A 15,396-nucleotide genomic window follows, 5' to 3' on the forward strand; every position below is an offset into this window, starting at 1 on the left:
TGCTTCAGAACAGCAGGCTTTGCAGTCCTATAGACCTGTATGGGGAAACAAAAACCTTAGTTAAAGATAGTTATTAAGAGGTCGTACAATAAATTACCGTATCACCCAGTAAATGGTCTCCATTCAGTAGCCAAAAAAGGCATGCAAAAAAAGAGGGGTTGTGAAAAGAAATTCACAAAGAAAGCGGCTACATTAAGAACAGAATGTGATACTCAGAAAAATTTCCAAAAATTATACTTTATTACACATACAAATTTGACATATGGGCAATCGCCCTGGTTTACCATCACCTCAGTATGAGACAATACACACAGACCTAAAACCATATAAAATGACACCAATACCGGTCTGAATGCATGTGCAACAAGGACAATGACTACAAGAGTCTAAAGTCCCTGTAGCACAGGCGCATAGGTGGACACTTCCCAAAGGAGGTGTATACAAAAATTATACCATAGGTATACCATAACACGTGTAATAAATGTGTAGACTAAGCTACTACCAAAATGGTTATATCCCATACAGGGAATTTCAAAAAATTATACCATAGATATAAATATCACATGTATGCAATGCAGCAAGCACAGTATGCGTCAAAAAGAAGGCATGCCTCTAGGCCTATATGAGACAAAACATAAATGTCATGTAAATGATGCAACACATTCCTATGCCGGCACAAGTGGTTGGGGCCCATTCATCTGTGATTATTACCAGCTGTTTCCTAGGGCTCTTGAATAAAAATATGCCCCATTTTTTTTTTTTTTTTTGGAAATTTTTCTGAGTATCACATTCTGTTCTTGATGTAGCCGCTTTCTTTGTGAATTTCTTTTCACAACCCCTCTTTTTTTGGAAACAAAAACCTTCCTGAAGAGAACAAAAGCCTGTTGACATGAGCCATAACACTGATACTCTGGTAAGGTAATTATTTTAAGATCTAAAGTTTTCCTTCTAAAAGTGACATAAGCATCCAGTATAACAGTTCAACAGCTACACAGAAATAAAGCATTTCTTACCAGCCTGCTGGCTACACGATTCATCATTATCCTCTCTGGCAGATCCATGGTGTTTGCAATGGCCAATACAATCAGTTTTGCTTGTTTCCGAGTAGGCCAGTCAAACAAACTGTACATAACATTCTGCTTTCTGGTCCAAAGAAGGTCCAGCTGGAAAAGATGTAAAATACATTAGGAGACATTTATCCAGCCCTCAAAATTGCAAAATAACGTGGGGGCGAGCAGAGCCTGGACTAAGGGTGTGTGGGAGGGGCAGTGGTGGGGGCAGTTACAAGGACCAATCTCCCTGTATGGCTTTCAATGAAGCAGCTGAAAGCAGCGGGAGGGAGAGGAGAAGCTTCTTCATTGAAAGCCATACAGGGAGATCAGGTCCCACCGCTGCACCGATCATCCCCGATCATTCAATTTCTTTCCAGGGCCACCGTGTGCTCCTTGGTGCCCAGCCCCTCCCCCCATCCTCCACACAAATAGGAGAGGAGAGAGGCTGGATCTGCTCTGCCTCCCCGTGCCCACCCACACTCCAGTCCATGCAAAAGAGGATGTGTGGGCGGGAAATTGTGTACAGAGCAGTCGGCAGCTCTGTGATCATTCTGAGTGAGAATGTGAGTTGGGAACCATCCATGTGAGTCAGAGATTCGTTCCACCCCTCCCTTCCCTTTACGCATTCCCCCCCTCCCCTTCTTCTCTCCCTCCTTTTTCCTCCCCTTCTTCCTTTCTCCCTCCCTCGCATGCTCCCTTTTTTTCCTAGCTCCCTTCCCTTCCTTTCCCTCCTTCACTTCGTTTACTCCCTTCCTTCACTCCCTTCCTTCTGTATAAAACATTTAACAGTGCCATTTCATGATAATTTAAGAGGACGTGTTTAGGGGCGGAATTAGGGGCAAGGCAGGGTAGGGGTTGAGTGGGGCAACTGGTGGCTAGTAGCTCAGGATTTTAAATTTTGAGCCATGATATATCAATTATGTTGGACAATGCTAAATAGAAGCAGTGAGGTAGATCTTAAAAGATAGGAGTCAGATTTATTATACATAGGCAACTTCATTCCTAAATTCCCCCTTAGCCACCCTAAATTAATGCTGCGAGAGAGTAAAATCTGAACCTGACTGGTTAATGACACCTTTGTTTTGAGTGAAAATCTGTATTATATTGGCAATTCTGTTACAGACCTGCTGAGCAAATCTGTCTTAGTTTGCTGCCCAGGATTACAGGCATATGTGGTGGGAGGAAGGGGTTGTCGGGTCACAAATACTCACAAAAGCTGTTGCATAGATTTTGTTAATGGACAGGCAGCCTAATTTGCATTAAGAAAAGTCACCAATTTGTTTAGTAAATGTCTTGTACTGGTCTCAAACCTTTGTAATTTGGGCTGGGAGTACGGGATGAGAACACAAGTGTCTCATTGGCTGCAGAGCCTTCCTGCAAGTGGCACAATCCTTGAGACTGGATTCTCCTCTTCTGTAGGCCAAACAGATCAATTGCTTTGACCTGCTAGGCCACAAGAACAATAACACATTTCATTTTGGTTCAGAAAGAGAAGACCCAAGGCAATCTAGTTTGCCCATGCAAGGAATGTTTCCAGTTTTTATCTAATGCAAGTGGAAAGATAAATATGGTTTTATCAGTATAAATGTAACTGCTTTTCTGTTACAAAATATTGTATTGGAGCTGGAATTATCGCAAAGGCTGCAGCTATGTGACTGGTAATATAGATAATTTGTTTCCGTTAAACACAACAGAAAAAGGAAAGCCACATGTAGTACAATCTCTGTTGTGATGCATTGCCATTACCTCGTCCACCAGCAATACAGTGGTCTCCCTTTTGGAGGCAGGTGTGCTGAATCTCTTCTCAAGCAGAGCAGCAGCGTGGTCTGCAGTTGCTTTCTGGCCAGTCAAGAGCTGAATGAAATATTGATAAGATGAATATCAGAAACATGGAGCAAAAATACAACTACCACAAAAAAAAAAAAAGACAACTGCGTGCAAAACACTTTTACACAATAGATAACAGCTGCGTGGCTTTGGCCTCTGCAGTGCCACAAGGCTCTCACCTTCAGGATTTGTACATAAGCCTGATGAGGGTCTGTCAGCTTCATGCCATTGATCTCTATGTACTGGAAAGATGACAGCTCATCTTCATCTGCAGCCCGCTGCAGACTTCGGATCACCTCGTGCACTGTTGCCGTCTTCCCAGTGCCAGGGACACCAGATATGTACATGCACCTAATGAGCACACACAGGAAATGTGATCTCATTCTAATTTACGTAGCATTTCGAAGAGCTCAGGGTTAGGCACATCTAACTAGATCTATTTAACAATGTGTACCTTTTTTGTTTGCAATCTGCTTTTTCATTAGCTAAAGACCAAGTCTTCCTAGGTTTCAACAGCTTTGTTGGAACTGGAGATTCTTGCATAAAATTTCTTTTCACTATGACCATTAAAAACCTGGTGCAGAAATGGTGTACAGAGCATAACTGTTCTACACAACTACCTGCAAAGAAAAGTGTTAAAGATTGCAACATTTGTCTGCAATGTACAGTGAGGAACAGAAGTATTTGAACACCCTGCGATTTTGCAAGTTCTCCCACTTAGAAATCATGGAGGGGTCTGAAATTCACATTGTAGGTGCATTCCCACTCAAAGACAGAATTTTAAAAAAAATTTCAGGAAATCACATTTTATGATTTTTAAAGAATTTATTTGTCTTGCACTGCTGAACATAAGTATTTGAACACCTAAGAAACAGCAAGAATTCTGGCTCTCAAAGACCTGTTACTGTGCCTTTAAAAAGTCCACCTCTACTCCACTCATTAATCTAACTTAGTAGCACCTGTCTGAGCTCTTTAAAGACACCTGTCCACCCCACAGTCAGTCAGACGCCAAATACTACCATGGGCAAGACCAAAGAGCTGTCAAAAGACACCAGAGACAAAATTGTGGACCTCCACAAGGCTGGAAAGGGCTACGGGGCAATTGCCAAGCAGCTTGGTGAAAATAGATCAACTGTTGGAGCAATTGTTAGAAAATGGAAGAGGCTAAAGACGACTGTCAGTCTCCCTCGGACTGGGGCTCAATGCAAGACCTCACCTCGTGGGGTATCACTTATGATAAGAAAGGTGAGGAATCAGCCCAGAACTACAAGGGAGAAGCTGGTCAATGACATGAAGAGAGCTGGGACCACAGTTTCAAAGATCACTGTCAGTAGAACACTACTCCGTCATGGTTTCAAATCATGCATTGCACGGAAGGTTCCCCTGCTCAAGTCATCACATGTCCAGGCCCGTCTGAAGTTTGCCAATGACCATCTGGATGATCCAGAGGAGGCATGGGAGAAAGTCACGTAGTCAGATGAGACCAAAGTAGAACTTTTTGGTCTAAACTTCACTCGTCGTGTTTGGAGGAAAAAGGATGAGTTGCAACCCAAGAACACCATCCCTACTGTGAAGCATGGGGGTGGTAACATCATACTTTGGAGGTACTTTTCTGCGAAGGGGACAGGACGACTGCACTGTATTAAGGCGAGGATGAATGGGGCCATTTATTGTGAGATTTTGAGCAACAACCTCCTTCCCTCAGTCACTGCATTGAAGATGGGTCGTGGCTGGGTCTTCTAACATGACAACGATCCAAAGCACACAGCCAGGATAACCAAGGAGTGGCTCCAAAAGAAGCATATCAAGGTTCTGGAGTGGCCTAGCCAGTCTCCAGACCTAAATCCAATAGAACATCTTTGAAGGGAGCTGAAACTCTGTGTTGCTCAACGACAGCCCCGAAACCTGACAGATCTAGAGGAGATCTGTGTGGAGGACTGGGCCAAAATCCCTGTTGCAGTGTGTGCAAACCTGGTCAAGAACTACAGGAAATGTTTGACCTCTGTAATTGCAAGCAAAGGCTTCTGTACCAAATATTAACACTGATTTTCTCAGGTGTTCAAATACTTATGTTCAGCAGTGCAAGACAAATAAATTCTGTAAAAATCATACAATGTGATTTCCTGAAATTTTTTTTAAATTCTGTCTCTCAGAGTGGGAATACACCTACAATGTGAATTTCAGACCCCTCCATGATTTCTAAGTGGGAGAACTTGCAAAATCGCAGGGTGTTCAAATACTTCTGTTCCTCACTGTGTGTTGATGATTCCTTTAACCTGCACAGCACCTCTGCTTGGACTACCCTCCAAAGAGAGTGCCTGAAGGGACGTTGTTATCATCTCCCCCCACTGGCTGTCACGATTGAAAAAAAGGTGGCCCTGCGGGGCTCCACATCGGCCCGACTGCATCACTCATTCACAGTCTTCTGTGAATGGGAAAACTGCACATTCAACAGCCGTTGCGGCTGTTGGCTTGAATTTCTCAATGAACTACTGAGCACTGTGGTAGTTCACTAATCTTCCTATCAGTGTGTGTCTGCTTGCCCATACGAGGTACGAACACACAGATACACTGACAGGTCTGCAGGAGTCCTGCATGGTACCAGCGATCTGCTGATTGCAGGTGCAATGCTTTCCAGGCTCCCAAACCATAAAATAGTAAATGCATATTTTTTTTACCTCCTTTTTTGAAGTTCACAGAAACTGCTGCCAAACATGAATTATTCTTCTTAAACTCCCCAGTGCATAATTGGTGAACAAAATGCTCCAGTCTGTGAATGAAGTCAGTTTTTCTACTTTCGGGTGCTACCATCTCACTTCCCACTGCTTAATGTATACAGCAGGAACCAAGGGAAAAGCTTAGCAAATGAGACAAGGGTTTAGCTACTGAGTTTTAATTAACCTAGAATTTTCACATCAGTATTGGTGCTGTTTCTTAGGCTTAGGCTAAATTTTCTGATTAGGTGCAAATTTTGAGAAAAGCAGATTATGAAGGTACGACTAACTGTACATGCTAAAAGGAAGCAACAGTTCGCTTTAATTCAACTATAGGTTAGTTAATCCCTCTAAACCCAATGATAAAAGCAATGCCCTACCACTTCTAAAGTTTACTTACCCACCAGTTCCATCCAGCAGTTTACTTTCCACAAAATTGTACACATCCTGGTACTCCTGTTCCCTGCAAGGCAGAGATTCTGGTACAGCAGAGACATGGAGCCTGCATATAGAAGTGGAATAGAGTTAAAGAGATCATTCATCCTCAACCATACACAAAAATGGGATCATAGCTTATATCATAATGTCTTCAGACAATAAAATGCCAAAACTAGCAAACTGTAATACCCATGGTGTTATCTATATGCCACTATAAAATAAAAAAAAAAAAAAAAAAAAAAGAGGTAGAAAGAAAAACATCTTGAAATTACATTAACACGTTACAGCTTATGAGATTTCAAAGATTTGATTTATATCTACTTTAAAATAATTTACCAATTTGCCATTCCAAAAAAAGCAAAATCATTATAGTTCCCTTTAAATTTTAAGTTTAGGCAAGGCTATCAAATTTCTAGGTAGCAGTTTTGTGTAGCAGAATGGATTGGTTATTTTAGTTGCAGCCAATATTCTGCTAACACATCATTAAAACATGTCTGGTGATTTATAAACATCCACAGAAGAGCAGAATGATCCCTTCTCTTAAATGGACTCTGTTAGGGCAATGAACTGCCGTATGTACAGTTTACAGGCCAAATTCACCATTCAGGAAAAAAATAAATGCACATATTTTTGCAGAATAAACTGTGAATTTAATTTTTTCCTACAGGAGCTTGCAAAGCATTGCACCTGCGATCAGTGGATCGCAGGTGCAATATCAGGCTTCTGCAGACACGTACTCCAGCTTTCTGCTTGCACCTCTGTTTGAAAGCTCGAGGAATTGTCAGTGGACTACAAGGGCGCTCATCAGCGCCCCCACAGTCCACTGAGAACTACTATCCATCTATCGCAGTGTCAGAAGGAACTGCTTGTTACTTCATTGACAGATTGCAATGAAATAATGACGTGGAAGTGTGAGCAGAGCTCCACACAGTCGTACCAATTTTGCATGTTACAATTGGTGCGAGGGAGAATAACCCCTACCCGCTGATACAGGGAAAGCAGTGAGGGGGACAGGTACTGGAACATGTTACACCTGACGGTGAACTTAGCCTTTAAGTTGTACAAGTCTCTACAATAACATCTTCCCTTCGATGGAGTAAAACTTTCTGGAAAAACCTACTAGTCCAGAAATAAAAGCGCTACAAATTCATCTCACCTAATGCGGGCCTCCTCCAGAACATTGGCAGGTTTTTGGATTGGCTGATTTCGCTCTGGGATTTTGGGAGTTGCAGCATGGCTTCTGGAGCGTGGCTGTTAAGATTACACACACAAAGACACATGAAACATTTACTATGATTAAGGCAGAAGTATTAATAAAAAATATATATATATATATATATGTGTGTGTATCTATGTAAAAATACACATATTTAAAGAAATATATAGGCTACCATCAGTGGCCTTTCCTGAAAATACTAGCTTTCTAGCTGTCATTCTGATCTAACATTATCAGTGCTTTCTGAATCATTCACTCAGACAGTATGCAGAACAGGAATTTGTCCTTGTTTTGCCGTCACTACTAAGTCAGACACTCAAAGGGGATACAGAAGATTTGCGTTTGACTGCCTATTTTTAGAAATAGTTCAGCAATAGCATCCCTCATCAGTATAATTTCCTTTAGAAGCCTTTGAGAAGAGGAGGATCTTCTAAGAAGAGTTATATGAACTCTTAAATCTCAGTATCTACACTTGTCTTTTGCAACAACAGGTCTCACTTAAAAGCACTGTACACTTTCAAATGTTTTTGTTGTTTTTACCTAGGCACTGGTGTAGCTCTATTCCCCATGTCATTTGTTTGCCTTACATAGTAATGATGGGCTCCAATGTTTTGGCTGCAGTTTTTAGTGTGTATTCATTCACTTAGCTTGTCCCTATTTGCTAAAGGGACAGGCAGATCACAGGCTTGATACATGGTCGTGGACGTGATGTTGAACTCCCAAAGTTCTTACCCCCCCACCTAGTGTTATGGTTATATTTGCTTGATTTGTCTGTGTGTATATAGTGCTGGCTGCACACTATATTGGTACAATGAACTTGTATGCTTGATATGGAAATTATGCTATACTTGTTGCTCTGTACCTTACTTTGTTTTACTCTTTTCTTTTTGGACTTTTGTACTGTTAAAATTTTTTAAATAAAAATGATTGAAAAAAAGAAAAAAAAAAAAAAAAAAAAAAAAAAAAGGGACAGGCAACTTCATGTTCTGGATCACGCAGTGTCCGATACATGCCTTGCCATTTCCTCCGTGTTGCATCACAAAATATGTGAGTTCTAATGTGAATATACTTAGTCCTCTAAGGAATGTATGAATGTAACTCAATCCACCTGCCTCATTTGAGTAGACTAGCCCTCTAAAATTCACACAATACTTGGAACTTACAGTTTTATTTGGGGTTTGCGCTGAGGTCTTCCGAGAAGAAGATGGGGTCTGGAGAGTTACTCTTTTTCTTGTAGTTCTCTTGGCAGACTTCACCTCTTCTTCACTTTCTTGTTCTTCCTGGTCATTTTCATCCTCACTGCTACTGGTCACAGCTGAATCTTTGAGGGGAACAAAATCATCCTCACTTTCATCCACTTCATCAAAGTCGTTCTCAGTCAAAAAACTGGAAAGAAAAAAACAAAATCACAGACAAAAAAAATAACCCAGGTACATGAATATGAAGTACCCCATGTCATGTGATGTACAATTAGGGAAAAGAAAAGCTAGAGATTCAAGCCAACAGAACCCCTCTACACCTGAAATACTTTTAAGACTATTAAATTCAGGTTAAACACATTCGGGGGAATCTGATTTTATATGAACACATATACAAAATTACTTTATCTGTTTGCGGATCCGGTTAACAGATGCCTGTGCAGATTTCCTTCGGGATCGGGGTGTCTGTGGCTCCTCACCGTTTATTTCTTCTGACGGTCTGAGAGTGTGAGAAAGAGAGAGAGAAAAAAAAAAAAGTAAATTGTGTCAGAAATGTGTCCTCTGCTCAGTTGTTTTATTTCAAGGAGCCTATTTACCCCTTCTAATTCTAATCAGAAACTACAGAAGGATGATGCTTTGTGTTGTACAGATCCAAGAGTGGGAGTGGTTGAGTAGCTTAACATACTATTCTAGGTAGGGCTATCCACATAAATTCTATGTGTATTGAAAGCCCACAACAGAGTTTATGCACTAAGTGCATTGCTGGCAGAACAGGTATTATGTACTTGCATGGCCTATAAAGGAACAAGACACAGTGAAATCTGCATGTACCGAAAATTTTCTTTTTTTTTGCCTTCACATATGCTTTAAGAATGGACGGACAATTTTTAAGGCTATAAATATTACATCCCAGTACCTCCTGGAACTGCTTGTGCTTCTTTTTGGTGTATTATTCAGTTTTTGTGGCGTTTTGGACTTGGATGACACAGAGTTTTCCACACGATTTCTTCCATTGTTCGTTTCAATGCTAGGAAGAAGATGTCCGTTTAGAAACTGGCAATGACAATTATAGGTGTTAAACATGAAATAAAGGCTGAAAGCTACAGATTATGGGTCCACTTACAGGGCTTTTTCCGATTTCTGCTCCTCTGTGACAGCACGCCTTAGAGGAGTCAGTCTCAGGTTACGTTTTGGTAAATCTTTAGGTTGTAGAGGGATGAAGCACAAAGAGAGGTCCTGTTCATTGATAAATTTCTTTGGAGGAGAGTCAGGGAGTCCAGAGAAAGCCACTTTGCGTTTAGGAGCAGCTGGTTCCAGAGGTTTAAATTCATCCTCCAGGAAGGTGTCTCCATTAATTGGCTTCTGAGATTTAGGTGGACCTAAAATATTTATATTTATTAAAAACCCATTATCCACCTTTCAAACCAATAAAAATGTATTCTGTGCCATAGTATTTTCTATAAGGCTGAATTAACTGCAAACCTGTATTTTAAATCATTGGTTGTTTTATTTTATTTTTTATTTCAGGTACTTATAGCGCCGACGATTTACGCAGCACTTTACATATATATATATATACAGTGAGGAACAGAAGTATTTGAACACCCTGCGATTTTGCAAGTTCTCCCACTTAGAAATCATGGAGGGGTCTGAAATTCACATTGTAGGTGCATTCCCACTCTGAGAGAATTAAAAAAAAAAATTCAGGAAATCACATTGTATGATTTTTAAAGAATTTATTTATCTTGCACTGCTGAACATAAGTATTTGAACACCTGAGAAAATCAATGTTAATATTTGGTACAGAAGCCTTTGTTTGCAATTACCGAGGTCAAACGTTTCCTGCAGTTCTTGACCAGGTTTGCACACACTGCAACAGGGATTTTGGCCCACTCCTCCACACAGATCTCCTCTAGATCTGTCAGGTTTCGGGGCTGTCGCTGAGCAACATGGAGTTTCAGCTCCCTCCAAAGATGTTCTATTGGATTTAGGTCTGGAGACTGGCTAGGCCACTCCAGAACCTTGATATGCTTCTTACGGAACCACTCCTTGGTTATCCTGGCTGTGTGCTTCGGGTCATTGTCATGTTGGAAGACCCATGACCCATCTTCAATGCTCTGACTGAGGGAAGGAGGTTGTTGCTCAAAATCTCATAATAAATGACACCATTCATCCTCATCCTTAATACAGTGCAGTCATCCTGTCCCCTTCGCAGAAAAGTACCCCCAAAGCATGATGTTAGCACCCCCATGCTTCACAGTAGGGATGGTGTTCTTGGGATGCAACTCATCCTTTTCCTCCAAACACGACGAATGAAGTTTAGACCAAAAAGTTCTACTTTGGTCTCATCTGACCACATGACTTTCTCCCATGCCTCCTCTGGATCATCCAGATGGTCATTGGCAAATTTCAGATGGGCCTGGACATGTGATGACTTCCGTGCAAGGGGAATCTTCCGTGCAATGCATGATTTAAAACCATGACGGCGTAGTGTTCTACAGACAGTGACCTTTGAAACTGTGGTCCCAGCTCTCTTCATGTCATTGACCAGCTCCTCCCTTGTAGTTCTGGGCTGATTCCTCACCTTTCTTATCAGGGATACCCCACGAGGTGAGATCTTGCACGGAGCCCCAGTCTGAGGGAGACTGACAGTCGTCTTTAGCCTCTTCCATTTTCTAACAATTGCTCCAACAGTTGATCTGTTTTCACCAAGCTGCTTGGCAATTGCCCCGTAGCCCTTTCCAGCCTTGTGGAGGTCCACAATTTTGTCTCTGGTGTTTTTTGACAGCTCTTTGGTCTTGCCCATGGTAGTAGTTGGCGTCTGACTGACTGTGGGGGGTGGACAGGTGTATTTAAAGAGCTCAGACAGGTGCTACTAAGTTAGATTAATGAGTGGAGTAGAGGTGGACTTTTTAAAGGCACAGTAACAGGTCTTTGAGAGCCAGAATTCTTGCTGTTTCTTAGGTGTTCAAATACTTATGTTCAGCAGTGCAAGACAAATAAATTCTTTAAAAATCATACAATGTGATTTCCTGAATTTTTAATCTCCATGATTTCTAAGTGGGAGAACTTGCAAAATCGCAGGGTGTTCAAATACTTCTGTTCCTCACTGTATATTGTACATTCACATCAGTCCCTAACCCTCAAGGGGAGTACAATCTAAGGTCCCTAACTCACATTCATATGTACACATACTAGGGACAATTTTAGACAGGAGCCAATTGCAACACAGTTAAGCTGACGGTATCTTAAATCTCTCTACACTATACTGGTGAGGTCTGTGTTCTAAATTCTTGGGTCCGCACAGCTGTGGTCTGATTATGAATAGCTCTCATTCTGCTTGCTGGAATCATGATATATTTTAGAGAATGCAACAGGAGGTGTTGGAACGCACATAGGCCGCCAGGGATATTCCAAACTTCCAACAGGACAGGAAAACAGCTGGGAATTATGAACAGGAGAGCTCACAGATGGCTAAATATCTGCACAACTGCAGTACAGCAAAACACACTCTTTGGCTAGTGCTGGTACAAGCTATCCTCATAAACAAAACCTCGCTCTTTAGCTTTCAGTTGTAACAAAGCATAAAAGCATGCAATGCAACAGACTAGATCAGTAGGACTTTAGGGAAGGACCTACTGCTCAGTTCCAGCTTCTTCCTGGCTGCAGGGGTGCTGGTTCCATTGGGTAGTCTCTGTGTCCCTCTGTCCTTGGAATGGGAGCTCTTAGATGCTGAATGGCGGGATTCTATCTCAGCGTCTTTTTTCTGTGACTTGGTGGCGCTGCGGGTAGTTAGTCTGCTCTCTGCGATGTCACCTTCCATGGGGTGAAAGTTAGGTGTCGGCAGAGATTTATTAAGTACTGAACCATTTTTAACCGCGATCCCTTTTTTTGGTTGAATAACACTGGCAGTTAGAGGTTTAAAAGATTTTCCATCCCATGACAGCTTCAGAAACAAGACTTTATCAGATTTCTTGGGTTCAGGGAAAGGATCATCAAGCTTCAACTGGGATATCTAGAAAGTGATACCAAACAAAGATTACGACAGCAATAACAAAAAAGTGAAGTGGAATTAAAATATATCAGAAAGATAAATTCTAGACAGACATAGTGGGATGGAGGTAGATCCCTGCATCATGTGGTGATCTTGTCTCTTGCTGAAGCAAAACGAACCCAAAGAAAGAAAAGTATTGAGGGATACGGAAGTATTTAACCTTCAGGTTATCCACTTCAGCTCCGGAAGGTTTTACCCCTTCATTATGTGGTTATTTTTTGTTTTGCTATTCAGCACTGCATTACTTTAATTGGTAATTGTGTGGTCATGCAACTATGTACCCAAATTAAATTTATATAATCTTTTTACATAAATAGAGCTTTCTTTTGGCGGTATTTGATCACCACTGGGTTTTTTATTTTTTATTATAGAAACAAAAAAAAGACAGAAAACCTTTTGCTATAAAATATATCCAATAAAATTAAAAAACAAAAAAAAACCAAATCTAATTTCTTCATAAATTTAGGACAAAATGTATTCTGCTACATGTCTTTGGTAAAAAAAAAAAAAATCCCAACAACTGTATAGATTGGATTGCGTGAAAGTTATAGAGTCTACAAACTATGATGTAATACTGGAATTTTGTTTTTTTAACTACTACTAATAGTGGGGATCACCAATTCATAATGGGAATGTGATAGGGCAGCGGGCAATCTGACACTAACACTGGCAGTGATCACTGGTAATACTATACAGTCACTGTATGACACTGGCTGGGAAGGGGTTAACATCTCAGGGCAATCAAGGGGTTAAACATGTGCCTAACTAATGTTTTGTGTATAATGTGCTTCTTTTTACTAAAAAAAAACTCTGTTTCCTTGCAGGGGAAGCAAAGAGTTTGTTCCCTCTGTACAGAGCCCTGTGTTAGGGGCTCTGGGCTGTGAGTGGACACAGCTGATCAGCAGGTCCTGGCCATGAATCATTTGCTGGGACCTGCTGACAAAATCCAATTTGTGTCTAATCACAGCAGGAGTCAGCTGGCAGGGACATCCGCCCTGTACCCAGGAGAGGTACGTTGCTGTGCCTGTATGGGCAACCGATCCACAGTACACTGCGGGTGGGCTGTCCTTATGTTGTTATATTGCCTCCTACAAAGGCAATGGACACTGGAAAACCAGAAAAAAAATGTAGGCCATCCAAGGATAACACCCTCAGTTTTGTAGCAAAGCAGTACTGACAGCAGCATCGTAAACAGAGGCGTGGGACTTGTGTCCTTCAGTGATCTCCAAGAAAAAGATTTTACCCTGAGTGAAAAAATTCTATTTTCTTTCCCGTCCACTGAGGAACACAGAAGTATTTACTTCAGGATGTTCAAAAGCAGTCCAAATGAGGCGTGAGCAAAAGAGCAAACAAATGCCAAGATACCCAAAAAAACAACAGAGAACAGGGGACTTCCTATAGCTCAAACAGCCACCTGAAGGACCTTGTGCCCTAAGCCAGTAACAGATGAAGCCACAAAGTCCACATTCCAAAACTTAGAGAACATGTGAACAGCAGACTAGGTGGTGGACCACCTTGCAGATCTAAGAAACAGATGCTTGATGTTTAAAAGCCCAAGAAGCACTCACTGATCTATTAAAGTGCACCTTGAAAGGAAAAAAAGGAACCTGATCCTTGAGACCATAAGCTTAGATTATGGTCTGCCAGAGATACTTAAAGACGATGGAATGAGAAGCTGGTGCACTCTTACTGTATCTATTGAGTGTAGACAAAAAAGGAATTGTTCTTCCCGAGTAGAAAAAAATGCGGTTCAGAGAAAAACCTTTCTTTTTTCAGCCAGGAGCACTCCCAGACAATGGCAGGAAATTTCCTTTTGGTGAACTAGAATCAGACAGAGGTACAGAAGTTTAAGGTCCCAATTGAGGTGAAAGTCAAACACTACTTTAAGCCTTAAGGGTTGCTTGCCAGATAAGGCCGTAAGTTCAGCCAATAGATTTGCAAAAGTAAGTTACTATAAGAAACACCACTTTGTCGGTGAAAGTACTAAGAGGAATGTGTAATGGGTTCAGACAGCAGTTTTCAGCAAGAACCAAGCGAGATTCAAATTCCACAGTGTCACAGGGATCAGAGCTATATGGGTGACCACTTGTACAAAGGTCTTAAAGCAAAAGGTCAACAGTCTCTGGCTCTCAGGACTATCAATGGTCAGGTTTTTCCCTTTTCTATTCTGCCTTAAACACTGGTCCAGACACATCTGCAGGAAGGGGAGAATGTATCCCTCAGAGAAACCCCTGAGGTGGAATCCGCAAGTCTCACAATAAGTGTAGTATGCCTGCCATGTCTGATGATGGACCTTGCAAGAAATAGACTTTTGTGCTTTTAGCATCATAGCAGTCAGATGCACCTGTCCCTCAGAATCTATGTTTCAAAAGCCATGCCATTTACGCTAGCAATTGTGAAGCACAAAAACAAATTAGTCCATCAGACCTAGGACTCTCATGCAAAAGTGGAGAGTTAAATGGTTCCTGAACTGGAGAAAATTAACCTGAGACCGAAGTGTCAGAAGTTTCTCCTGGGGAAGGAACACTCTGAACTGTGTCCAGGGATAGTCTCATATACTTCCAACAGTGAGTCGGCTCCAGCAGCTATTTCTCCATGTTTGGGATCTTAATATACGAGTCGTCATTGTCATGTTATCTGACAGAGTACGCACTGACTGATCCCTCAACAGGAGGTTGTCTAAGTATGCCGCAATGGGGAAGTCATGGGAGTACATTAGGGCTAATACTGGGGACAGCACCTTAGTAAGTACCCGAGGTACAGATGAGAGGCTAGAAGGCATGGGTATTAACTAGTATTGCAGGGGCCCCACAGCGGAGCACAGGAACTGGCGATGTCCTGGAAAGATGAGAACATCTAGTTAAGCTTCTCCGATGTCCATACATGCCAGACAAAT

At 41.5% G+C, this 15,396-nt stretch overlaps 1 protein-coding gene across 1 annotated transcript in view; it reads right to left on the reverse strand.

The window, feature by feature from the left end:
* ORC1 (origin recognition complex subunit 1) overlaps positions 1–15,396 on the reverse strand; it is a 49,235-nt gene that overhangs the window by 16,055 nt on the left and 17,784 nt on the right. Inside the window, exons 5-14 of the mRNA XM_089666595.1 lie at positions 12,086–12,461; positions 9,570–9,825; positions 9,363–9,473; positions 8,850–8,945; positions 8,411–8,633; positions 7,188–7,282; positions 5,994–6,095; positions 3,059–3,230; positions 2,799–2,906; positions 1,014–1,163 (exon numbers count right to left, since the gene is read on the reverse strand). Of these exons, the coding sequence (XP_089522721.1) occupies positions 1,014–1,163; positions 2,799–2,906; positions 3,059–3,230; positions 5,994–6,095; positions 7,188–7,282; positions 8,411–8,633; positions 8,850–8,945; positions 9,363–9,473; positions 9,570–9,825; positions 12,086–12,461 (1,689 nt within the window). The remainder of the gene's footprint in view (positions 1–1,013; positions 1,164–2,798; positions 2,907–3,058; positions 3,231–5,993; positions 6,096–7,187; positions 7,283–8,410; positions 8,634–8,849; positions 8,946–9,362; positions 9,474–9,569; positions 9,826–12,085; positions 12,462–15,396) is intronic.

The sequence above is a fragment of the Staurois parvus genome, unplaced genomic scaffold (genome assembly GCF_062004578.1).
Source record: "Staurois parvus isolate SC_StPar_1 unplaced genomic scaffold, SC_StPar_1.0 ptg002753l, whole genome shotgun sequence".
NCBI lineage: Eukaryota > Metazoa > Chordata > Amphibia > Anura > Ranidae > Staurois > Staurois parvus.